Source organism: Mobula birostris, chromosome 8 (genome assembly GCF_030028105.1).
Source record: "Mobula birostris isolate sMobBir1 chromosome 8, sMobBir1.hap1, whole genome shotgun sequence".
Classification (NCBI taxonomy): domain Eukaryota; kingdom Metazoa; phylum Chordata; class Chondrichthyes; order Myliobatiformes; family Myliobatidae; genus Mobula; species Mobula birostris.
This window is the reverse complement of record NC_092377.1, coordinates 7,805,780-7,832,439: the sequence shown is the minus strand read 5'-3', so window position 1 is coordinate 7,832,439 and position 26,660 is coordinate 7,805,780. Positions and strand designations below refer to the sequence as shown.

Here is a 26,660-nt window from a genome sequence, read left to right as displayed (position 1 = left end):
TGATGACCCTGCATCCATCACTAAGGACCCTGCCACCCACCACCTTCCCTCTTCTCATTGCCACCATCAAGGAGGAGGTACAGGAGCCTGAAGCCACACACTCAAAGCTTCAGGAATAGCAGCCACCCCTCTACCATCGGATTTCTGAATGGATTATTAATCCACGTGCACTACTTCACATTTTTTTGGCTCTTTTTTTGCACTACTGGTTTAATTATTTATATATATTTCTTATTGTGATTTACAGTTTTTTTAATATGTATTGCAATGTACTGCTGCCGCAAAACAACATATTTCCCGACACACGTCAGTGATGATAGACCTGATTCTGGTTCCCATGGCTTCCATTCCCATTCCCCCGCTTGCCCAGTCCGTGTGCGCAGGACAAAACAGGGAGGGATTCCCACTCTGAGATTACTCACGTACCATGCAATTCCCTCCCCAGCCATCCGATCCCCACCGCTCCAGTCAGGGCACTGCCCAGACCCCACTTTGTTGAAATACATGTTTATAGTTGTATAAATATACTCATATGCTTTTAATAAAAAAGTGAAAATTACATACATATTTTAAACAACAAACAAGCAAAATATTTAGCCTAGAAATCTCCGCTGTCGATGGGTGTGATTTAACGCACTCTTTGACACACTCGGACCTGCCTGCAAGTGGACACATTAACCCACCTAAAACAAAGGGTTACATTGTGTTGATCCTTCAACAGCAGAGCAGACTCCATGATCCTGTCTTTCAGTCTTCAAGATTCGAGATGAAAGGTAATTCCCCCATCAATCACGCCTGGGTTATTCCCCACGCCAATCGCTAAATAATTTAACCACAAGCTCTTGATCCACTGGCACCATCCCCCATTCACTGTTTTTGGAATTAATCCTGCTTTTGTTGGGAGACTCTGCTGTAGTTCAGCACTCTGTACTGGCCTGGTGCCTATCAATAACTGGTACATCGTTATCAATATTCATTCTGTTTTAAAAAAAAGTTATCTGCTCCCCTTTGAGAAGTGGGAAGCCAGCTCATCAAAAGAAAAGCAATGGAGATTTCTAGGTTTTTAATTACTATATATATATTTTTTTTTGCACAGCTTTTCTGAAGAGATAGAATGGCCCTATATCTGACTTATTGACGATGACAACTTGGTTCCCCCTTGAGAAAGAAAGAAAATTCTACATTTTAAACCTATTTTTGTGCTTAGTAGAAGTCCATTAAAATCCTGCAGATGACTGACAGGAGAAAGAGACCTGTATTTCCTTGAAATCAGTACATTTCGAGATGCATCTCTCCAAAGAAATCCATTTTGGGGGGCTCATGAGAACAGGGGCAGGAATACAGAGGGCAAACCTGCTCCTGGTAACACAAAACCAGGCAAGAACTTTGCTAAGGGGGAGATCACACCGGCAACACACACACACTGTGTGATGTCTGCCCTCCCCAAGGAAATGGGTTGCTAACAGGAGCTTGGGTGGGTCACTGGGATAAGTGCGACCCCCAGCAATGGCCTGTGATATCAGTGATTCCCGGCCAGCAATGACCAGAACGCTAATCTGTTTCTACAGGGATTAGTAACCTTTATTTGAATAAAACAGACTTACTAAAAAAAAATTCTTAACCTTTTTTTTGTATAGCTGGTTGAGGCAGTGAGCAAAAGAATTATTACAACCAATAAATATATATATATATATATATATATGCATTTTGTTTTTAAAAGTAGCTCCATATTCAATGTATCTCTACACCCTGAGTAAAGCTAAACTGGGGGTCTCTAGGAACCCAGTGCCTGGGCAATTCACTGCTTCTCTTCATTCAATCATGCGTGTGTGTGTGTGTGTGTGTGTGTGTGTGTGTGTGTGCGCGCGCGCGTGTGTGTGTGCGTGTGTGTGTGCGTGTGTGTGTATATGAGAGTATGTGCATTTGTGGTTGTGTGCAAGAATATGCATGTTTGTGTTGTAAAACTTACAAGACAGAGTGTGTGGTGAGAAAGGGAGCTTGAGGGTACATTTAAATGAAAGCCTGTGAAAACACTGGTGAATATATAGACAGTGATGATTCTGTATTGTAACGTGTGTGTGTGCTCACTTCTATGCATGTGATGATGTGTACATGTTAGTATGCTTGTAACTGTGCAGACATAGAGGATTGGGTAGGGGTGTGAGTGTGTGTGATGGAGTAGGTGGTGACTGGATGGGTGGTGGTTGTAGGGGTGCGTGGAGATATGTGTGACGGTGGTGTAGGTAGTGATGTGTGTGATGAAATACGTCTGGGCAGTGATGTAGGTTTATGAGGTGTGGAGGGCAGTTCCCATGTGTAAACCTATATTTGCGCCCCGTCATTTCTTGTTCTCGGGGTGGGGTGGGGGGGGCACTGCCATTAGCTCTGGTCAGTAGGAGTGGCATCGTCAAGTGAGGCCTTTGGCTTGACCGTGAGGGATTTGTACAGATCGGAGTTGAGGAACCTGGGGAAGGAGTCTCTGTGCATCAAGCTGTAGATCTGGAGCTGAGCGTCCTCGAACATGAGAGGGCTTGGGTTCAACAGGTTCCTGTTGACGATCTCTCGCACTCGAGAGTCAAGGCTTACCTGCAAGATTAAAGAAGAACAAACTAATTGGTACTCCGACTTCAAAACAGCACAAAAAACCACAAGATTAAAAAAAAAACTCACAATCAATATAAATACGCACAATAGTTCATATACATATATTGATTGTATGTCCAGAAAGTGACGCTAGGCACAGGAGTGTCTGTACATGGGGTGACTGATAGAAACACCACAAAGAAAAAAAACATACGAGAAGAAGTATGCCATTTGGCCCATTGATTCTGCTCCACTGTTCAATCATGGCTGACTTAATTTCAAACCCATTCTCTCTGTAATCTTTGAACCCCCTTATTGACCAAGAACCCATCAATCTTTGCCTTAAATACACCCAATGACTTGGCCACCATAACTCTCTGTGTTAACGAATTCGACAGATTCACTGCCTTTGGCAAATCCGGAGGTCGAAGCCTGACGTGCGCCAGTCCAGAACCGCAGTTGGGAGGTCAATGGTCTGGAGGCGGCCTGTTCTGGGGTTGGAGGCTCGCATATCTGTGTGGGTGGCGGGTGGGGGGGGGGTTGGGAAAAGGTTGTGGCGGTGATAGGGTTAACCTCTCTGAGCCAAACCACTCGGCAGTTCTGTGTTCCACCACTGGGTGGCAGCAGATGCCCCCATGTGTCTGGATCACCCACTCTCTCACCAGTTTGGTTGCAACCTGAGACATTGTTCCCTGCTTACAAAATGCGACATTTAAGGCTGATTTATACTTGTGCGCACTAGCTTACGCTGTAGACTACGCAAGTGGGCTACGCTGTTGTGAGCATTTATACTTGTGTGTTGGTGTGTCTGCGTCGCGCTGCAATTCGTGGCCAAAACGCTAGTTGGCGGTGGGGTTTCTATGCCACCGTGTTGAGTTTCTTCGTGTTGAAACTCAACACGTAGAAACTCAAACTTTAAACAATGGCGACTGAAACTGAAGGAGGGTGAATTTTCTGTGCTTGTCTGGCCACTGAGAGACATGGACGAGGAAATGCATTTCAAATATTTTCAGATGTCGGCAGGTAGATTTGACGATTTGGTTCATCGTCTCCAACCATTAATATCGCATCAGTGTACGCACAGTATACTCAGAGACTGGCAATCACCATTCGAGTTTTAGCTTCAGGTGGAAGTCAACAGGCTGTAGCAGCTAGCTACAAACTGGTGTCAAGCACAGGATCCTCCATAATTTCGGAGGTCTGTAAAGCTTTATGGAAGCATTGCAGCCAGAGTTCCTTCCCTGCCCTTCAGTCACCCAATGGGAAGCTACTGCAGCGTAGGAGGTAATGCGATGCTACCAAGCGGACCAATCACAGTCGTTGCGGTCTGCAATGCCACGACGCGTAGTTACGTTTTGGGAGAGGTGCGCGTTAGGCTACGGCGGAGGGTTCAGCGTAAAGTACAGCGTAGGGTGCGCCGCTACACTGTACCTATGGTGTGCATTTGACGCACAAGTATAAATCAGCCTTTATAGAGGAAAACCACAAGTGGGAATCGGATTATCCTTACCCTGGGAATGGAGTTCAATCAGTCTCACTCTCTGCTTAATAGTGGCACAGTGGTTTCAAAAACCATAAGACGTAGGAGCAGAATTCGGCCACTCAGCCCATCAAATCTGCTCCACCATTCCACAATGGCTGATTTATGTTCTCTCTCTACCCCATCCTTCACGTAACCATGACACCCTTTCTAATCAAGGATCTATCAACTTCCACTTTAAATATACCCAGTGACAACCTGTACAGCTGTCCATACAATGAATTGCTTTCAGTCCTCTCAAACTGAATGCTAACACTGCACTTGCCTTCCTCACCACCAACTCAACCTGCAAGTTAACTTTTAGGGAATCCTGCATGAGGTCTCCCAAGTCTCTTTGCAGCTCCGATTTCTACATTTGCTCCCTGTTTAGAAAAAATATATATGATATGTTTCCTTAAGGTTATTATCGCTGGGAGAGGTGGTGGGGATAAGCTCACTCTACCTATTAAATGCTCCCAATGGCGTGTGTCTCAAATATATCTCAAATACAGTACTGTCCTGGCTGCATAAAATGTAGACAGATAGACCACAACAACTGCGGTCAACCTTGACAAGCGGAAGATCTCATATTATATATATATTTTTTTTTAATTAAATTAAGTAAGTAGATCAAAAAGAGAGCAAAAAATTAGTGAGGTAGTGTGCATGGGTTCATTGTCCATTCAGAAATCTGAGGGTGGAGGGGAAAAAGCTGTTCCCGAAGTGTTGAGTATTTTTCTAAAATAGACTCTTTCAATGAGACAGCACTGGTCTTGTGGAGTGAATGAGTTTACCTTTCACTCAGATAAGGCCAACATACCCACTCTAACAGATTGGAATTACAATTGTCACAGTGAGGCCACTCTCAGGCTGAAAGACAAACACCTCATATTCACTCTGAGTCGCCTCCACCTGATGATATAAACATCAATTTCTCCAATTTCTGGTCATTATTCCCCTCCCTTTTCCCTCCTCTTCTATTCCCAACACTGGCTCCCATTTTACCCCTCTTCTCCTCACTTGCCCATCACCTTCCCCTAGTGCCCCTCCTCCTTCCATCTTCTCAACTCATCGCTCCCTCCCCCACTCACCTGGTGTCACCTATCACCCTCTAGTTTGTCCTCCTTCCCCCTCTTCCCACCTTCTTATTCTGGCATCTTCCCCCTTTCCTTTCTGGTCCTGATGAAGGGTCCCGGCCTGAAACATCGACTGTTTATTCATTTCCATAGATGCTGCCTGAGCATATCGAGTGTGTGTTGCTCGGGATTTTCAGCATCTGCAGAATCTCCTGTGTCAGTGATCCTTATTAGCAGCTCTGACAAAACAGACAGGGGACAACTTGAATTCCTTTGAGCTCCTCTGAGTCATTAATTAGTGCCACTGACCATCAGCACAGTTAACTATGACTCTAACCGCTGTGAAAATTGGACACAGGCCAACTTTTTACACCTCTGAGCACAGAACATACTCATTAATTTAGCAATTACTAATAGTAATTAGGATCACTAACCAGCCAACAAGAAACGGCAGAGTGACGCAATGCAGCAACGAAGACCTGGGTTCAATTCCAACCTCGGGTGCTTTCTGCGCATTGGGTTCAACATTCAAAGTAATTTATTATCAAAGTACACCATATACAAACCTGACATTTATTTTCTTTTGGGCATTCACAGTAAGTGCAAAGAAACAAACAAAAAAAGGCAAAATAATAATAATAAAAAATAAAGGAGCAATAAATATCTAGAACATAAGATGGAGAATCCTTGACCGTGAGTTCATAGTTTGTGTGAACAAGCTATGTCTCCCGCACCATCACCCCCCTTATTAACTCTGGAGATCTCCCATCCACTGCCAGCAGCCTGCACCTCACACCTCCAATTTCTACCTCCTACCCAAGATCCACAAACCTGCCTATCCAGGTAGACCCATTGATTCCGCTTGTTCCTTCCCCACTGAACTGATATCTGCATACCTCGACTCTGTTTTATTCCCCCTGGTTCAGTCCCTTCCTATCTACATCCATGGCACTTCACATGCTCTGGATCTTTTCAATGACTTCAAGTTGCCTGGCCCCGATCATCTTATTTTCACTGTGGATATCCAGTCCTTACATACATTCATCTCACATCAGAAGGGCCTTAAAGCTCTGTGCTTCTTTCTGGACAACCAGTTCCCCTCCACCAGCACTCTCCTCCGCCTAGTGCAATTGGTCCTCACTCTAAATAATTTCTCCTTTGGCTCCTCCCACTTCCTTCAAATGAAAGGTGTAGCCATGGGCACCCATATGGGTCCCAGTCGTATGTGCCTTTTTGTCGGCTATGTGGAACAGTCTATGGTCCAAGCCTACACTGGTATCACTCCCCAAATCTTCCTGCAGCCATGCTGAGCTTGTTGACTTAATCAACTTTGCCTCCAACTTCCAATCTGCCCTCAAATTTACCTGATCCATTTCCGACACCCCCCTCCCCTTTCTCGATCTCTCTGTCTCTATCTCTGGAGACAGTTTATCTACTGATATAATTTATAAACCCATTGATTCCAACAGCTATCTAGACTATACCTCTTCCCACCCTGTTACCTGTAAAAATCTCAACCCCCTCTCTTAGTTTCTTTGTCTCCACCACATCTGCTCTCAGGATGAGGTTTTTTATTCCAGAACAAAGGAGATGTCCTCCTTCTTCAAAAAAAGGGGCTTCCCTTCCTCCAACACCAACACTGCCCTTGCCTGCATCTCTCCGATTTCACACGTCTGCCCTTACCACATCCTCTCGCCAGACCACCAGGAACAGGGTTCCTCTTGTTCTCACCTACTCCACTATGCTAGGGAGCAGGAGTGAGTTCCATTGCTAGTACAAAGGAAAAAAGTGCCAGGCAAACTGAAAGGTCTTAAGGTGGATAAGTCACCTGGACCAGGTGGACTACATCCCAGAGTCCTGAGATTACTGAAGAGATAACAGATGCATTGGTTGTGATCTTTCATGAATCATTTGATTCTGGCATGGTTCCGGAGGACTGGAAAATTCCAAATGTCACTCCACTCTTTAAGAAGGGAGGAAGGCAAAAAAAAGGAAATTATAGGCCAGTTAGCCTAACCTTGGTGGTTGGGAAAGTGTTAGAGTCTATTATTAAGGACAAGGTTTCGGGATATTTGGAGATTAATGATAAATTAGGTCAAAGTCAGCATGGTTTCTGTTAAGGCAATTCTTGCCTGACCAATCTGTTAGTAATCTTCGATGAAGTAACAAGCAGGGTGGACAAGGGAGAGGCGGTGGATGTCATTTACTTAGATTGACAAGGTGCCATACATGAGGCTGCTTAACAAGATAAAATCCTATGGTATTACAGGAAATATACTGGCATGGACAGAGGAATGGCTGACAGGCAGGAGGCAGCGAGTGCGAATAAAGGGAGCCTTTTCTGGTTGGCTGCCGGTGACTAGTGATGTTGCTCAGGGCTCAATATTGGGACTGTTACTGTTCATGTTGTTTGTCAGTGATTAAGATCGTGGAATTGATGGCTTTGTGGCAAAGTTTGCAGACGATATGAAGATAGGTGGAGGGATAGGTAGTACTGAGAAAGCAATGCGATTGCAGCAGGACTTAGACAAGTTGGAAGAATGGGCAAGAAAGAGACAGATGTTGGGAAATGTACGATAATGTATTTTGGTAAAAGGAACAACACCGCAGACTATTATCTAAATGGGGAGAAAATTCAAGCAAGGCTCCCAGAAGGTTAGTTTACAGGTTGAGTCTGTGGTAAAGGAGGAAAATGCACTGTTGCATTTATTTCAAGGGGAATAGAATATAAAATCAAGAAGATAAGCTGAGGCTTTATAAGACACTAGTCAGGCCACACTTGGGGTATTGTCAACAGTTTTGGGCCCCATATCTCAGAAAGGATGTATTGTTATTGGAGAGAGTTCAGAGGAGGTTCATGAGGATGATTCTGGGAATGAAAGGGTTAACATATGAGGAGCATCATCTTTGGCCCTGTACTCACTGGAATTTAGAAGAATGCAATCAGTCAACATACTCTCCACCACACATCTACAAAAGTTCGTTAAAGTTGACAGTTGCTGGTGCTGGAAAGTGATTGTACCAACCACAATGCCACTGTACCATCCCCTTGCCCATGGAGGATATAGCTCACAACCCTCTCATACCATCTTCTCACTGCTGCCATCAGGAGGGACACCAGGGGGAGGATGAGCCTCTGGTGCTTTGGGACAATGGGGGCAGATGAGCTTAGCCACACTCCTTTGCTTTTCTAGCGAAGAGCCAGTGATGAGCCGGGAAGGATGTGGAAGCTGTAGAGAGGGTGCAGAGGAGATTTACCAGGATGCTGACTGGACTGGAGAGCATCTCTTATGATGAAAGCTCGAGCAAGCGAGGGCTTTTCTCAAAGATGAGAGGTGACTTGATAGAAGTGTACAAGACGATAGGCATTGATAGAGTGGACAGCCACCACCTTTATCTGAGGGTGGAAATGGCTAGTATGAGGTGGCATGATTGGAGGAAAGCCTTGCGGAAATGACAGAGGTAGGATTTTTACACAGAGAGTGATGAGTGTGTGGAATATGAAGAGGAGGGAAAAGGATATGAAGAGCATTTGGCAGCTTTGGGCCTGTACGCAATGGAATTTAGAAGAACGTGGGGAAGATCTCATTGAAGCCTACCGAATGTTGAAAGGATTAGATAGGGTGGATGTGGAGAGGATGTTTCCTCTGGGGGGGGTGTCCAGAACTAGAGCCTCAAAATTGAGGGGCGACCTTTTAGTAAGGAGGATTATTTTTAGCCAAAGAGTGGTGAATTTGTGGAACGCTCTGCTACAGAATGCAGTTGAGGCCAAGTCCGTAGGTATATTTAAAGCAGAAGCTGATAGATTCCTGATTGGTTGGGACATCAAGGGATATGGTGAGAGGGCAGGTATATGGGGTTGAATGGGAGTTGGATCAGCCATGATGGAATGGTGGAGAAGACTCGATGGGCTGAATGGCCTAATTCTGCTCCTCTGTCTTATGGTCTTAACATGGCGACACTTGTGGAGTACCTCCAACACAATGGTTGGACCGTGTTGGTCGTTAATGCAAACGACACGTCTCACTGCATGTTTCAATATTTTGATGTGCACTTTGAAACATCAAAACATGGCTTCACCTGTGAGGGTGGGTGAGATTAGAAGTAGGTTATGGGTGAAAGGTGAAATATTTAATAAAAAATGAGGGGGAACTTCTTCACTCAGAGGTTGCTAAGAGTGCGGAACGAGCTGCCAGTTGAAGTGACGGATGCAGGATTGATTTCAATATTTAAGAGAAGTTTGAATAAGTACATGGACGGGTGGGGTCAATGGGACTAGGCAGAATAACATTTCAGCCTGGACTAGATGGGCTGAAGGGCCTGTTTCTGTGCCGTAGTGTTGCATCTCTGAAAGGAGCCGTAGAAACAGGTCCATCCTCTTTGTCCATCTATACTGTTCCCAGAGTGCACTCACCTCTTTCGGGGAGAGAATGGAGATGAAGTTCTCGTATATGAGCTGCGCCTTCTCCTCAACCACCTTGGAGTTTTTTTCCTTTTTGAACTCTTCACAGGCCAACCAGAAGAGCATGTTCTCCTCGCTGTACTCTGTCCGCAGAAACTGGCGGAAGATGTTGCGCCCTGCCTCCGATCCCATCACCTTGTCGAAGCCCTGTGTCCATGAAGTGATCTCCTCCAGCGAAGGCAGGGTTCCACTGCTGTGAGATAGAAGATTGCTTCAGGTTGTTAACACACCAGAGTACAAACAGGACATCGAACTCCTTAATGTCCTTGGGTAGTTATTTTTTCATTTATTTAGAGATACAGCACAGTAACAGGCATCTCCGGCCCAACGAACCTGCACTGTCTAATCACACCCAAGTGGCCAATTAACATACTAATCCATACTTCCTTGGACTGCGGGAGGAAACCAGAGCACCCAGAGGAAACTGACATGGTCACAGGGTAGATGTACAAACTCCTTACAAGCAGTGTCAGGAACTGAAGGTGAAAGTTCAAAGTAAAATTTATTATCGAAATACTTATCACCATGTACAACCCTGAGATTCATTTTCTTGCAGGCATAATCAATAAATCCAATAACCATGAGAGAATCAATGCCAGACTGCACCAACCTGGGCGTTCAATCAGTGTGTAAAACACAACAAACTGCAAATAGAAAAAGAAAGAAAGAATAATAATAAATAAATAAGCAATAAGTATCGAGAATATGATTTGAAGAATCCTTGAGAGTGAGTCCGTGGGTTGTGGGAACAGTTCAGTGATGGAGCCAGCGAAGCTGAGTCAAGTTATCCACACTGGCCTGATGGCTGAGGGGCAATAATTGTTCCTGAACCTGGTAGTGTGAGTCTTGAGGCTCCGGTACCTCCTTCCTGAAGGCAGCAGTGAGAAAAGAGCATGTCTTGGGTGGTGGGGTGGTCCTTGATGATGGACGTTGCTTTCCTGCAACAACACACCATGTGCTCAGCGGTGGGGAGGTCTGCAAAGTATCCTCTATGTCGGATTTTCCATTCAAGGGCGTAGGTGTTTCCATACCAGGCTGCCATGCAATCAGTCAACATACTCTCCACCACACATCTACAAAAGTTTGTCAAAGTTGATAGTTGTCGGTGCTGGAAAGTGATTGTGCCAACCACAATGCCACTGTACCATCCCCTTGCCCATGGAGGATATAGCTCACAACCCTCTCATACCATCTTCTCACTGCTGCCATCAGGAGGGACACCAGGGGGAGGATGAGCCTCTGGTGCTTTGGGACAATGGGGGCAGATGAGCTTAGCCACACTCCTTTGCTTTTCTAGCGAAGAGCCAGTGATGAGCCGGGAAGGATGTGGAAGCTGTAGAGAGGGTGCAGAGGAGATTTACCAGGATGCTGACTGGACTAGAGAGCACCTCTTATGATGAAAGCTCGAGCAAGCTAGGGCTTTTCTCTTTATGAGTGAAGGAAGATGAGAGGTGACTTGATAGAAGTGTACAAGATGATAGGCATTGATAGAGTGGACAGCCACCACCTTTATCTGAGGGTGGAAATGGCTAGTATGAGGTGGCATGATTGGAGGAAAGCCTTGCGGAAATGTCAGAGGTAAGATTTTTACACAGTGAGTGACGGGTGTGTAGAACACCCTGCCAGGGGTGGTGGTGGTACAGTAAGATACATTAGGGGCAATTAAGATACTCTTAGATAGGCACACGGATGAAAGAAAATGGAGGACTTTGTAGGAGAGAAGGGGTAAATGATCTTCAAGTAGGTTAAAAGTCTCGTCTATAATTGTGGGTCAGAAGGCCTGTACTGTGTTCCAGGTTGAGAGCTTTGACCAGTCCGGATATCGGAAGTCCGGAGAGGAGGGGACTTCACCCGAGGATAAAAGACAGGAGCGGTTCACAGCAGTGTAATAGAGCTCTGACCAGCGACCAATCATCGTTTGAGATTGATTAGTAAGAGTAAATGAAAGGAAGGCAGGGGGTAAGCATAGCGCCATCGTCCGAGCAGACATCGCCCGAGTAGTGATCTTAACGCTTCAGCTCGTCGAGGCTTCTGCAAAGAGAGGCTTCACTCAGAGAAAGTAAAGGAAATAAAATCTCTTTTTTTTCCATTCTCTTCTTTATATCTGCTCAGCTAGGACAGTAGAGATGCCAGGCAGGATAGTGCAATGCTCCTCTTGTAGGGCGTGGGAAGGCAGGGACATCTCCTGTGTCCCTGACCACGACAACTGTGAGAAGTGCATCCAGCTGCAGCTTCCAACAAACCATGTTAAGGAGTTGGAGCTGGAACTGGTTGGACTTCAGACCTTTTGTGAGGCTGAGGGGTGATACACGGGACATATAGAGAGGTAGTTACACCCAAGGTACAGGACACAGGAGACCAGGTGACAGTCAGGAAGGAGAAAGGGGTTAAAATAGGTTTATCACTTTGGGTACTGTCAGGGGTGATGGACTTGACCTAACAGAGGAAAGTTGCAGTGGACAGGGCTCTGGCATTGAGTCCGCCTCTGAGACTCAGAAGGGAGGTGGGGGGAAGAGGCACATTGTGGTGATAGGAGATTCGTTAGTTAGGGGCACAGACAGGAGGATCTGTGGGTGAGAATGAGATTCCTGGATGGTGTGTTGCCTCCCGGGTGCCAGGGTCCAGGACATCTCAGATTGAGTCCACAGCATTCTCAGGAGGGAGGGTGAACAGCCAGAGGTTGTGGTCCATGTAGGTACCAATGACATGGGTAGGACAAGTGATGGGCTTCTACATAGGGATTTCAGGGAGTTAGGTGCTAAGTTAAAGAGTAGGACCTCCAGGGTTGTGATCTCAGGATTGCTACCTGTGCCACGTGCTAGTGAGACCAGAACTAGGAAGATTATACAGTTTAATACATGGCTAAAGAGTTAGTGTAGAGGGAGGGCATAAGATTTTTGGATCATTGGGCTCTCTTCCAGGGAAGGTGGGACCTGTACAGAGGGGAGGGTTTGCACATGAACTGGAGGGGAACTAATATCCTAGTGGGAAGGTTTGTTAATGCTGCGCGGTGGAGTTTAAACAAGTGTAGCAGGGGATGGGAATCAGAGTGCTGGAACAGTTAGTGGACAGATGATGGAGGCAGATGTTGGTCAGACCTTAGCCAAAGTTAGGAATCAAAAGGTTGAGCATGGTGCAGCCAAATTAAAAAGGGTGAACACAGGACTGAAGGTGTTGTATCTGAGTGCGCACAGTATACTGAATAAGGTAGATGAACTTACACCACGGTCGTGGATTGTCAGGTATGATGTTGGAGGCATCACTGAGTCATGCTGAAAGAAGATTGTAGCTGGGACCTTAATGTCCAAGGATACTTAATGCTTGAAAGAATAGGCAGGAAGGTAGAAGGGGCAACGTTGCTCTGTTGGTAAAAAATGAAAATGGTGACATAGGGTTGGAAGGTGTTGAATCATTGTGGATAGAGCTAAGGAACTGCAAGGGTAAAAAGACTCTGATGGGATACAGACACCCACACAGTAGTAAGGATGTTGCCCATGAATTACAAGGGGAGATAGAAAATACATGCCAAAAGGGCAATGTTACAATAGTCATGGGAGACTTCAACGTGCAAGTAGATTGGGAAAATCAGGTTAGCACTGGATTACAGGAGGGGGAATGGCTTTTTAGAGCAGATCCTGGTTGAGCCCACTATAGGATCATCTATTCCGGATTGGGTGCTGTGGAATGAAACAGAAATGGTTAGAGAGCTTAAGGTAAAAGAGACCTTAAGGGAAAGTGATCATAATATGATCAAGTTCACTCGGAGATTTGAGGAAGAGAAGCTAAAGTCAGATGTATCAGTATTGCAGTGGAGTAAAGTGAATTACAGAGGCATGAGAGAGGAGATGGCCAGAATTGGAAAAGAACACTGGCAGGAATGATGGAAGAGCTGCAATGGCTGGAATTTCTGGAAGGAATTTGAAAGGCACAAGATATATACATACCGAAGAGGAAGAAATATTCTAAGGGAAAGATGACACAACCATGGCTAATATGAGAAGTCAAAACCAACATAAAAGTAAAAAGAGGGCATATAATAGAGCAAAGATTAGAGGATTAGGGAGCTTTTAAAAACCAACAGACGTTAACTAAAAAAGTCATTAAGAAGGTAAAGATGGAATACAAAAGTAAACTAGCTAATAATATTAAAGAAGATACCAAAAGTTTCTTCAGATACATAAAGTGTAAAAGAGAGATGAGAGTGTATATTGGACCGCTGGAAAATGATGCTGGAGAGGGAGTGATGGGGGACAATGAAATGGCAGATGAACTTAATAAGTATTTTGCGTCAGTCTTCACTGTGGAAGACGCTAGCAGTACGGTGGAAGTTCCAAGTGTCAGGGGGCATGAAGTGTGTGAAGTTAGCATAATTAGACCAAAGGGTCTTGGGAAACTGAAAGGTCTGAAGGTAGATAAGTCACCTGGACCAGATGGTGTACACCCCAGGGTTCTGAAGTGATCCTGGAGGCATTAGTAACGATTGTTCAAAAATCACTAGTTTCTGGAATGGTTCCAAAAGATTGGAAATTTGCAAATGTCACTCCACTCTTCAAGAATGGAGAGAGACAGAAGAAAGGAAATTATAGGCCAGTTAGTCTGACCTCAGTAATTGGGAAGATGTTGGAGATGACTATTAAGGATGTGGTCTCAGGGTACTTGGAGGTACGTGATAAAATAGTCCGTAATCAGCATAGTTTCCTCCAGGGAAAATATTGCCTGACAAATCTGTTGGAATTCTTTGAGGAAATAACAAGCAGGATAGACAAATGAGTATCGCTTGATGCTGTGTCCTTGGATTTTCAGAAGGTCTTTGACAAGATACCACACACGAGGCTGCTTAACAAGCTACAAGCCCATGGTATTACAGGAGAGATTCTAGCTTGCATAAAGCAGTGGCTAATTGGCAGGAGGCAAAGAGTAGGAATAAAGGGAGTCTTTTCAGGTTGGCTGCCGGTGACCAGTGGTGTTCAACAAGGGTCTGTACTGGGACCGATTCTTTTTACGTTATATTTCAATGATTTGGACGACGGAGTTGATGGCTTTGTTGCAAAGTTTGCAGACAATACAAAGAGGTGGAGGGGCAGGTAGCTTTGAGAAAGCAGAGAACCCCAGAAGGGCTTAGACAGATTAGGAGAATGGGAAAAGAAATGACAGATGGAAAACAGTGTTGGGAAGTATATGGTCATGCACTTTGGTGGAAGAACTGAAAGGGTTGACTATTTTCTAAATGGAGAGAAAATACAAAAAAACTGAGATACAAATGGACTTGGGAGTCCTTGTGCAGGATTCCCTGAAGGTTAATTTGCAGGTCGAGTCTGTGGTGAGGAAGGTAAACACAATGTTAGCATTCATTTCAAGAGAGCTAGAATATAAAAACAAGGATGTAATGTTGAAACTTTATAAAGCACTGGTGAGGCCTTTCAATTCCCAGCAGGTTTGGATGGCTGAAACTGGAGAGGGTTCAAAGGAGGTTTATGAAAATGTTTCCAGGATTGAATGGCTTGTCACGTAAACAGTGCCTCATGGCTCTGGGCCTGTATTCACTGGAGTTCAGAGGAGTGAGGGGTGGTCTCATTGAAACCTATTGAATCATGAAAGGCCCTGATAAGGTGGATGTGGCGAGGATGTTTCCCCTGGTGGGACAGTCTAAGACCAAAGGACACGGCCTCAGAATAGGGGGAATCGTTTCAGAATAGAGATGAGGAGGAATTTCTTTAGCCAGAGGGTGGTGAATCTGTGGAATTCCTTGCCACAGGCAGCTGTGAAGGCCGTCTACATGTATATTTAAGGCAGAGGTTGGTGGATTCTTGATTCGTCAGGACATGAAAGGGATATGGGGAGAAGGCAGGAAATAGAGGCTGTGAGGAAAATTGGATCAGCCATGATGAAATGGCACAGCAGACTCGATGGGCCAAATGGCCTGATTCTGCTCCTATATCTTATGTTCTACATTCGTCACACCTTCTTCCCAGTTGAAGATGCAACCGTTCGGGAATTAAAATGTTGGATCTTCCTGATGTTTGTAGCTTATTCCATATTAAAAATCACATTCCAAATTATATCCATTCATTGTACTGTATATAAACAGTTTTTTTTCTCATATCCCCAAAGTGTTGGAGGAACCCAGCAGGTCAGGCAACTGGAGAGGAATTAACAGTCAACATTTCAGGCTGAGACCTTTCATCAGATACCCTACATTCTGAATCCTGGTGAAGGGTCTTGGCCTGAAATGTCATCTGGTTATTTCCCTCCATAGATGCTGCCTGACCTGCTGAGTTCCTCCAGCACCTTGTGTGTGTGGCTCTGAATTTCCAGCATCAGCAGAATCTTTTTCTTCTTCACCGCCCTTCAACAACTTGGTACCGTAATTAGAATGTGCATAGAGTAGTGCACTTAATCCAATACACCTCTGCCCACCATCAGTAGTGTCTGCGGGAGGTGTTGCCTCATAAGTGAGGAGCTAAGGCTTCAACCCAAGTGGCTTTGGTGTGAAGTTCTTTTTCTATCTTTCTTATTGCAGAGTTAGAGCGATGGGGATGCCAGTCTGGATAGCGGAATGCTCCTCTTCGGGATGAGGGGAGGCAGGGAGGCAGTGTCCCTGACTGATTCTTAGTGGCTCTACGAATAATCTGGGAAATTATAGGCCGGTGACTCTGACGTCAGTAGTGGGTAAGTTATTGGAAGGTGTTCTGAGGGACTGAATATCCAAGTATTTGGACAGACATGATCTAATTAGGGAGTCATCCAGCTGCAGCTTGCTACTGTTTGTTGCAGTAAATGCCTTAACTTACCTGCTCATTGAAAGCCAGTTGCCCATGAGAAGTGGGGGCGGGTGGGGGGCTGACCTGTGTAAGGAGCATTGCAGCCCTTCCCACTAGCTGCCGTTTAGCTGCTGATATAACAGTGCCGGTGGGGTATGAATCTAGTGTGTGGTCATCATGCGGTCTCTTTTCACTCTCGGGTTGCTGCGGACCAGGTTGTCATGGAAACGGTAAACACCGGAGGTGTGCTGCAGTAAAGAGCACACTTTAAATAAGTATTTGCCACTGTGTGAATGTTTAGTGTCTGATGTCCTGCCGCCTTGGGCACTCCCTTCAGGTAAGTATTTGTGACTCAGTTTCGCTTGAAGAGTTTGCTGAATGTTTAGTGTCCATTTTAACTTGTAAATAAATAGTTTATCTACTTACTGTGAGTGAGAGCCTGCACACTTCTGTCCCCACTCACTGAACCCGGGAACCTGATTTGCCACAACACCATGTTCGGGAACTGGAGCTAGATCTGGATGACCTACAGATCACTTGGAAGACTGAAGGGTTAACAGACTGGAGCTACAGGGAGACAGTCACACTGAAGGTGTAGGAGGCAGGTAGCAGGGTGGTGTCTGAACAGGGAAAGGGAATAGACCGATAATGCACAGTTATGCACACACAATGCTGGAGGGACTCAGCAGGTCAGGCAGCCTCTATGGAGGGGAATAAACAGTCAACGTTTAGGACCAAGACCCTTCATTAGGATAGTGCAGAGCACCCTCCTGACCGTTTCCAACAATAACCAGTCGACCATTTTAGGTACTGTTGGGTGGAGGGGGAATGACTTATCACATATGATGGGGAGATCCTAGATGAATTCTTGCATCTGTATTTGCTCAGAAGTCGGACATAGAGACAATAGAACCGAGGCAAAATGTAATGATGTCATAGACTGTTTCTGTATTAGGGAAGAAAAGGTGGCTGTCTTGAGGCAAATTAAGAGGGACAAGTCCCCAGAGCCTGACAAGGGGTTCCCTTGGACCTGGAGAGAGGCTAGTGCAGGAATTTCAGGGGCCCAACAGAGACATTCGAAACATCTTTAGCAAACGATGAGGTGCCGGAGGATTGGAGGATAGTCAGTGTCGTTCCGTTGTTCAAGAAAGCCTCTAAGAATAACCTGGGAAATTATAGGCCGGTGACTCTGATGTCAGTAGTGCATAAGTTATTGGAAGGCATGTTGAGGGACCGGATATATAAGTATTTGGACAGACAGGTTCTAATTAGGTGTAGTCAACATGGCTTCGTAGGTGATAAGTCATGTCTAACCAATCTTATAGGAGTTTTTTGAGGAAGTACCCAGGAAAGTCCAATGAAGGAAAATGCAGTGGATGTTGTCTACATGGACTTTAGCAAGGCCTTTGACAAGATCCTGCATGGGAGACTGGTCCAGAAGGCTTGACATTCAGGATGAAGTAGCCAATTGGATACAACGTTGGCTCAAAAAGGTGGCATCCATCGTTAATGACCCCCATCAACAGCAAATGTCCTCTTCTTGTTACTAACACCATGGGCAGAGGTACAGGAGCTTGGAGACGCATATTCAATGTTTCAGGAACAGCTCCTTCTCCTCCACCATCAGATTTCTAACAGTCCATGAACATTACCTCACTATCTCGATGTCTTTTTGCCATTATTAATTTTTACATATTTCTTATTGTAGGTTGTGGGCACATGGCCAAGTGGTTAAGGCTTTGGACTAGCGACCTGAAGGTCATGAGTTCGAGCCCCAGCCAAGGCAATGTGTTGTGTCCTTGAGCAAGGCACTTAATCACACATCGCTCTGCGACGACACTGGTGCCAAGCTGTATGGGTCCTAATGCCCTTCCCTTGGACAACATTGGTGTCGTGAAGAGGGGAGACTTGCAGCATGGGCAACTGCTGGTCTTCCATACAACCTTGCCCAGGCCTGCGCCCTGGAGAGTGAAGACTTTCAGGCGCAGATCCATGGTCTCGCAAGACTAACGGATGCCTTTAATTTAATTTAATTTAATTTAAGTTATAAATACTTTCATGTCTTGCACTGTACTCCTGATACAAAACAGCAAGTTTCACAACATATGTCAGTGATAATAACCACGATACTGATGTTGATTCTGATTCGGGGTGTCGTCTGCACCTACCTTGCTGCTGCAAGGAAGTTTCTTACTGTACTTGTACCTCACCTTACTGATGCACATGACAATAAACTAGACTTAACCAATCCAAGAATCAGAGTCAGGTTTAATATCACCAGCATACGTTGTGAAATTTGCTGACTTGGCAGCAGCAGTACATTGCAATAGATAATAACAGAGAGAACTAAAACCGTGAGTTATGCTAAGTATATATAAAGTAGTTAAATTAAATAAGTAGTGCAAACATGGAAATTAAAAAAGTGAGGGAGTGTTCATGGGTTCAATGTCCATTCAGAAATCAGATGGCAGAGGGAAGAAGCTGTTCCTGAATCGTTGAGTGTGTGTCTTCTGGCTTCTGTACCTCCTTCCCCATGGTAACAAGGAGAACAAGGCATGATCTGGGTGTTAGGCGTCCTTAATGATGGACGCCCCCTTTGCCGCATCATTTCTTGAAGATACTACAGAGGCTCTTACTAATTTTACACCCTACCCCCATACCAGATGGTGATACAGCCTGTAAGAATGACCTCCACAGTACATCTATAGAAATTTTCTAGTATCTTTGGCGATTTTTGGTGACACACTGCCACTTTGATTGTGGTCTTCCGGATGGGGAAGCCAAGGGAACACACTTCAGGAAGGGGAAATCAAGGGGACACACACTAGTACTCATTGAGGGATCAGAAGTGGAAGGGATGAGCAGTTTCAAGTTCCTGGGTGTCAACATCTCTGAAGATCTGTCCTGGGCCCAACATAGTAATGCAATTACAAAAAAGGAATGACAGTGGCTATATTTCATTAGGAGCGTGAGGAGACTTCATATGTCGTCAAAGGCTCTCGCCAGTTTCTACAGAGGGCATTCTAACAGGTTGCATCACTGTCTGGTATGGAAGGCCACTACACAGGTTCGGAAAAAGCTGCAAAAAGTTGTAAACTCAGCCAGCTCCATCATGGGCACTAGCCTCCCCAGCATCGAGGACACCTTCAAAAGGTAATGCCATCATTAAGGACCCCTGTCACCCAGGTCACGCCCTCTTCGCAATACCACTATAAAGGAGGAGGTACAGGAAGGAGCTTGAAGGCACAAAGTTAGAAGTGCATTAGTTATCAGTCTGTATAAATTGTACAACCTTGAGATTTGTCCCCTAACAGGCAGCCACAAAACAAAGAAACGCAAAAGAACCCATTAAACAAACACCCAAGGTACGGAGAAAAAAAAGAACAAATCTTGCAAACAATAAACGCAAGCAAGAAGTGTTCTGAACTGAAGACGACAAAGAGAGACCCTGGTTTAGTGCAGAGCCCGGTAAACGTCACAGAGCAGCCTTCTGAACCGACCCACTTCTTTCCCTCAGCCATCAGATTTCTGAACGGGCAATGAACCCATGTACACTACCTCAGTATTTTTATTTTTGCTCTCTCTTTGCATAGTGCAAGTTAATTTAATTTAATTTTTTAAATATATATTACTTATTGTAATTTATAGCTTTTTTAAATGCGTTGCAATGTCCTGCTGCCACAAAAAAATAAATTTCATGACATATACCAAAGATATTAAACCTGATTCTAATTCTAATAGGGAGAATGTCCACCTCAAACTCACCTCGTTGTCAATGTGCCTCTTGCCAGCACAACCTCAGTACAAAATACTTCCTTCCGCCAGAGCTTACCCTCACCAACTCCTCGAACGAAGGAGGGGGATAAGAACAGTCCATGAACACTACCTTGCTAATCCGTTTCCGTTTCCTCTCACTCTATCTTCTTTAATTTACAGTAATTTTTAACACCTTGCACTGTACTTCTAACCCCGACCTTGGATGGCCCCAAGCCCAGTTGCAAAAGGAGGAGGATTGGGTTTGGGGATAGCAACCTCATCTGGTAAAAACCCAGAGCTACAGAAGCTCTGGAGACCTCGTCCCTGGGAGAGGCAGGATCTTCACCTAGAAAATCGTGTGGTGAAAACGGAAGCTACTGGGACAATTGACCTTTGGCAGAGGGCGCCAGTGCACATGCGTATGGATTAGACGTGTTTGGTCAGTGCTCCTCTCCGAGGCCTCGATAAAATTACTATTATACCGTGTTTTATTCAAGTGTACGTCTAAACTAAGTGTCTGGAAAAGTTTGACAATGCCGAAGGCAAATAAAGCCAAGACCGCCGACTGCCAAACTACCGAAGTTAGTGCTAACAACAGGTCGGTAAAGAACTTCTCTGCCTCTGAGATACCGCTGGATAAAACTCACGCCATGTGCAAGGAATTAGGGTCAGGAGATTTCTGAGTCAGCTCTGCACGGCATTAACGACCGCTTTGATGTTTTTGAGACCAAGTTTCAGGTGCTTGTGGCCTCCCAGGCTGACTTACAAGCCCGTGTGGCTAATCAAGAATTAAGCACCAGTGACCTTGAAACACGCATGCAAGAGCTTGAAGTTAAGTATTCGGAGCTAATGAGACAAAATAGCCAGCTTGAAGCTAAAGCGCATGTTCCCAGAGACATAATATTAAGATTGTAGGGATACAAGAGGGCGAGGACCTTTGGCCCAGGACAGAGGACTACGGCGAGCTGCTGTCTGTGAACTATGCCCCATTAGGAGGGAAGGGCTCAAGAAAAACAGCACCGTACTGCTGCCGCAATTAGGCCCTCCGCAGGTTGAGATCAACCATGGACGTTACGTCCTAGCTGTCTACCTGATACACGGCAGCACGATATGGAGAGCAAGCTGTTGCCTGTGCACCAGGCTCCCCATCTCTACGCAGCTGATGAACCCAAAGGAACGGCACAGACCGATACAGTTGGGCACCAGCAGCGTCGCAGGAGTTGCCAGTCAGCATTGAACTCAACGTCGGACTGTCTTAGGGACTCCAGCTCTGGATTTTTCCATCGGGGTTTACTCCCGAAGCCTTCCCCATGAGTGGGTAAAGCTGCAAGGCAGTGGAGGTTTGAGATCAGAGTTTCCCTTCTCCTAGATGAGCTGCCAACCATCTGCCTGAAGGGACTGGTTTTAAAGCGCCAGTAACCTACCTTTACCCCTTCTCCTGTCAGGCCTCAGGGACTCCAGGTCGATAGGTCAAATGGCCTTATTCTGCTCCTATGTCTTATAGTCCTATGGTCTTATATGAAAAGGCCCTTTGACACCGCACTCCCCCACCACACCAGCCTCCTGTGTTGGGCATGATGCCAAATTAATCTCAACTCTCCTGTCAGTACATGATCCCCATCCTCCCAAACCCTGCACGTTCATCTGCCCATCTTAAACCCTGCAGTGTTTTCTGTGTTATCTGCATGCACCACAATCTTCTGGGACTTGTTCGTGCTCTCCAACCAGATGTTTATCTCTCCTACCAAGCGCAAACCTCCAGTTGTTTACCGCGCACTCAATTGTGCCTTCCGTCCCTCTGCTCCATCGGCCCCGACTGTTTACATCAGGCCCAGGTGCTTTGTGACCTTGCCGGTCCTTTGCCCAGCCTCGCGCTGTCAATAAGCAAGAGACTACACCCCCAGCACCCGAGGACACTGGCCGCAGAGATCGGAGTGCATCTACTGGTGGCCTCCGGCCCCTCTGGCCGATGCCCTGACGATGTGTATACCTGTGCGGCAGACCCGATCCTCAACTACAGCCCTTCCCGCCCCGTCACCGGCAACGACGCCGCTCTCTGCTTGGGGCAGCTTGGTAGCATAGCGGTCAGCAAAATCGCTTCACAGCGGCAGCTCGGGTTTCGATTCCCGCCGCTGCCTGTAAGGAGCTTGTGCATTCTCCCTATGACGACATGAGTTTCCACCGGGTGCTCCAGTTCCCACTGGCATTCCAAGGATCTACAGGTTACCCCTAGTGAGTTGTGCATATGCCATGTTGGCACTGGAAGCATGGCAACGGGATGCATGATTCCAGGACTGAGAGGCTTGTCATATGAAGAGCATCTGATGGCGCTGTGTCTCCACTCACTGGAATGAGGGGATCGCATTGAAACATCTTGAATGTTGAAAGGCCTCGATAGAGAGGATGTTTCCTATGGCGGGGGACTCTAAAACCAGAGGACAGAGCCTCAGATTAGAGGGGCGTCCTTTTAGAATGGAGGTGAGAAGGAATTCCTTGATCGAGAGAGCGGTGAATCATTGCCGCAGTTGGCTGTGGAGGCCAAGTCATAGGATATAGGCAGAGTTTGACAGATTAGGTAGATGATAAGTCCACACGTGAAGGGAGACGGGGAGAGGTAGCAGACCAGGGCAGAGAGGGAAAATGGATCAGCCATGTTGAAATGACAGAGCAGACTCAATGGGCCAAATGGCCTAATTCTGCTCCTATACCTTATAGTCTTATGTTCTAGCACTTGCGGGCTGCCCAGGACAACCTTCGCTGACTTGATGTGATGAAAATCATGCATTTCACTGTACGTTTTGACATTTTAATGCACAGGTGAGAAATAAAGCTAATTTGTTATCTAATCTCTTTGTTGTTCCCTTTTCTCAAAAACATGAGAAGTTCTGCAGCTGCTGGAAATCCGGAGCAACACACACAAAATGCTGGAGGAAGCCATCAGGTCAGGCAGCATCTATGGAGCAGAAAGACAGTTGATGCTTTGGGACGAGATCCTTCAACAGTCCCGAAACATTGACTGTTTATTGCCCTCCGTAGACGCTGTCTGACTTTCTGCCTGTGTTGCCTCCTTTTCTCTTTGACCCTCCAGCAAACGCGATCGGAGGCTTCCCGAAAAGCTGAGGAAGCTAGCTCAGCCTCTCGCCCCTGCCTGCCTGGCCCACACCTTTGCAAACAGTTGTGCAGAACGTTGCTGCAGTTCACCAGCTGCCCTCACCCACGCAATCGCACATCCACATCCGCAGGTATGGCCGCGCAAACATACAAGCTAGGAACAAGGGAGGCTGCTCTGCCCCTCGAACCTGCTTTCCCCATAACCACAAGCATGAGAAGATCCGCAGATGCTGGAAATCCAGAACAACTCACACAGGAGGCTGGAGGAAGCCAGCAAGCAAGGCAGCGTCTATGGAAATGAATAAACAGTCGGTGTTTTGGGCCGAGGCCCTTCTTCAGGACTGAGAAGGAAGGAGGAAGATGCCAGAATAAAAAGCAGGGGGAGAGGTGACACTAGCTGGAAGGTGACAGGTGAAGCCAGGTGTGTGGGAAAAGTCAAGGGCTGGAGAGGAAGGAATCCGATAGGAGAGGAGGGGTGGACCACAGGAGAAAGGGAAGGAGGGCACCCAGCGGGAGGTGATAGACAGGTGAGAGAAAGTGAAAGGTCAGAGTAGAGAATGGCGGCGGGAAGGGGAGAGAATTTCTTTTCACTGGAAGGAGAAATCAATGTTCATGGCATCAGGTTGGAGGCTACCCAGACGGGATATAAGGTGTCGCTCCTCCACCCTGAGGGTGGCCTCATCGCAGCACATGAGGAGGTCACGGATCAACACGCCGGAATGGGAATGGGGATCGGAGTTAAAACGCGTGGCCACCGGCAAGTCTTGCTTGTGGCGGATGGTGCAGAGAATGCTTGACGAGGCAGTCCCCCAATTTACGGCGGGCCTCAGCAATGTAGAGGAGGACCCATCGGGAGCACGGGACGCAATAGACGGCCCCAGCTGACTCGCAGGTGGAGCGCTGCCTCACCTGGAAGGACTGTCTGGGGCCCTGAGTGGAGGTGAGGGAGGGGGTACGGGCAGGTGTAGCACTTGGGCTTCTTGCTGGGATATAGTCACAGTTCATCCAACTGATACCTCAATGGCTTTTATCAGTCAAGGCACAGAGTAAGTAAGGCACAGGCTGCAGGTGTATAAACCTTGAAGGTAGAATATTAAATTACGGTACAGGCCCTTCAACCCATTAACTTCCTCCAAGATCAATCTAACTCTTCCCTCCCACACGGCCCTCCATTTCTCCATCATCCATGAGCCTATTTAAAGGTCCCTTAAATGTCCCTAATGTATCTGCCTCTACCACCACCACTGGCACGTTCCAAGCACCCACCAATCTCTAAAAAAAACTACTTTTGACACCCCTCCTGTTGTGTAGTTAATATTTCAGCAATATTTGGATTATCTTGTATATATATTGTTTGATTAAGCATCCTTGTTCTTGTAAATAATTAATTATAGGTTATATGTATATATTATTTAATCGCATGCATCATCATGTGGTCGCGTGATACGTGCGTGCCTCATTTAAAGTTAGCCCGAAGTTAGACCCGCATTCCTGGACTCCCGTGTCTTCCTTTGAATTAGTTTACTGCTTTGAAGTTACAAGATATAACACTTCCTCTACTTTCCTTCAATCATCTTAAAATTCTGCCCTCTCATATTTAACTATTTCCACCCTGGGAAAAAGTCTCTGGCTGTCCACTCGATCTGTGCCTCTTATCATTTGATACACACCTACCCAGTCACTTCTCACCCTCCTTCGCTCCTTGGTTAGTTCTGCAACAGTTCTGGTCACTCGATTACAGGAGGGATGTGGGGGCCTTGGAGTGGTTACACAGGACAACCACCAGGAAGCTGCCTGGATTGGAGGGTGTGAGCCATAGCGAGAGGTTGGACAAATGTGAGACACAAGGGATTCTGCAGATGCTGGAAATCCAGAGCAACACATACAAAAAGTTGGAGGAACTCAGCAGGTCAGACAGCATCTATGGAGAGGAACAGTCACTTGAGGTTGAGACCTTCCATCAGGACTAGATAGGAAGGGGGCAGAAGGCCGAATGGGGAGTGAGTTCAGGTGAGATTTATTTATTTATTTATCCAGCCTTCAAGCCCCGCCACCCAGCAACCCCCGATTTTACCCCAGCCTAATCAGGGGACAACTTACAATGACTAATTAACCTACCAACTGGTACATCTTTGGACTGGGAGGAAACCACAGCACCCGGAGGAAACCCACACAGTTATGGGGAGAATATACAAACTCCTTGTAGTCAGCAGAGGAAATTGAACACGGGTCGCTGGTACTGTCAAACATTGTGCTAACCACTACCATGCTGCCGAGATGGAGAAGGTAGGAGAGTGGAGGAGTTTGTATGTGTGTTAGACATACAAATGTTTGTACTTAGGCTGCTTTCTCTGGAGCCTCTGCGGGAAGATCTGTACGAGGTTTACAAAGAAGGAGATGGACAGAATCCTGCTCGCAGGGTAGAAACATCAGGTACTAGGGGGAATGCATTTCAGGTGAGAGGGGGAAAGTTTAAAGCAAGTTTCCAAAGCAAGTTGTGTTTTCATGCAGAGAGTGGTGAGTGCCCAGAGCAAGCTGCCAGTGAATATCAGATGTGATAGCATTGTTGCAGATTCACTTAGAGAGACATAGGAAGGGGCAGGGATTGAGGGATAGGGACCATGTGCTGGCAGATGGGATTACTTAGACTGGCCTGTTCTACAGATACTTCAGGGACAGAATTCTGACTATTTGCATCACCGTCTCATTTGGGGGCATCAATCCACAGGATGTGGAAAAGCCGCAGAGGGTTGTAAACTCAGTCAGCTCCACCGTGGGCACTAGCCTCCCCAGCATCGAGGATACCTTCAAAAGGCGATGTCTCAAGAAAGCGATGGACATTCACCATCGAAGATATGCCCCCTTCTCATTACTACAGGAAGTAAAGGACCCTGAGGACATGTTTCAGGAACAGCTTCTCCTGCTCCACCATCAGATTTCTGAATGGACCCGTTAACACTACTTCAATATTTTGCTCTCTTTTTGCACAACTTATTTAGCTTTTTGATTTATATTTATATAATCTATAGTATATTTTATGTTTTGCACTGTACTGCTGCAGCAAAATATCAAATATCATGACATGTCAGTGATAAGCTCAGACTAGTTCAAGTTTAAGTTTATTGTCATTCATGCACATGTACGCAGCTAAACGAAACCATCTTTCCTCTGGGGCCAAGGTGCAAAACACAGTACATACACTCAGTGGCCACTTTATTAGGTACTCCTCGTCACTTGCTCGTTAATGCAAATATCTTATCAGCCAATCATAGGCAGCAACTCAATGCATAAAAGCATGCGGATATGCTGAAGAGGTTCAGACCAGATATTGGAATGGGGAAGAAATGTGATCTAAATTTGACACTGGAATGATTGTTGGTGCCAGACTGGGC

General features: G+C 46.0%; 1 protein-coding gene across 1 annotated transcript in view; it reads right to left on the bottom strand.

The window, feature by feature from the left end:
- Positions 1–579: 579 nt before the first annotated feature.
- LOC140201983 (regulator of G-protein signaling 17-like) overlaps positions 580–26,660 on the bottom strand; it is a 132,997-nt gene continuing 106,916 nt past the window's right edge. The window contains exons 4-5 of the mRNA XM_072266850.1: positions 9,593–9,833; positions 580–2,586 (exon numbers count right to left, since the gene is read on the bottom strand). Of these exons, the coding sequence (XP_072122951.1) occupies positions 2,380–2,586; positions 9,593–9,833 (448 nt within the window). The 3' untranslated portion in view covers positions 580–2,379. The remainder of the gene's footprint in view (positions 2,587–9,592; positions 9,834–26,660) is intronic.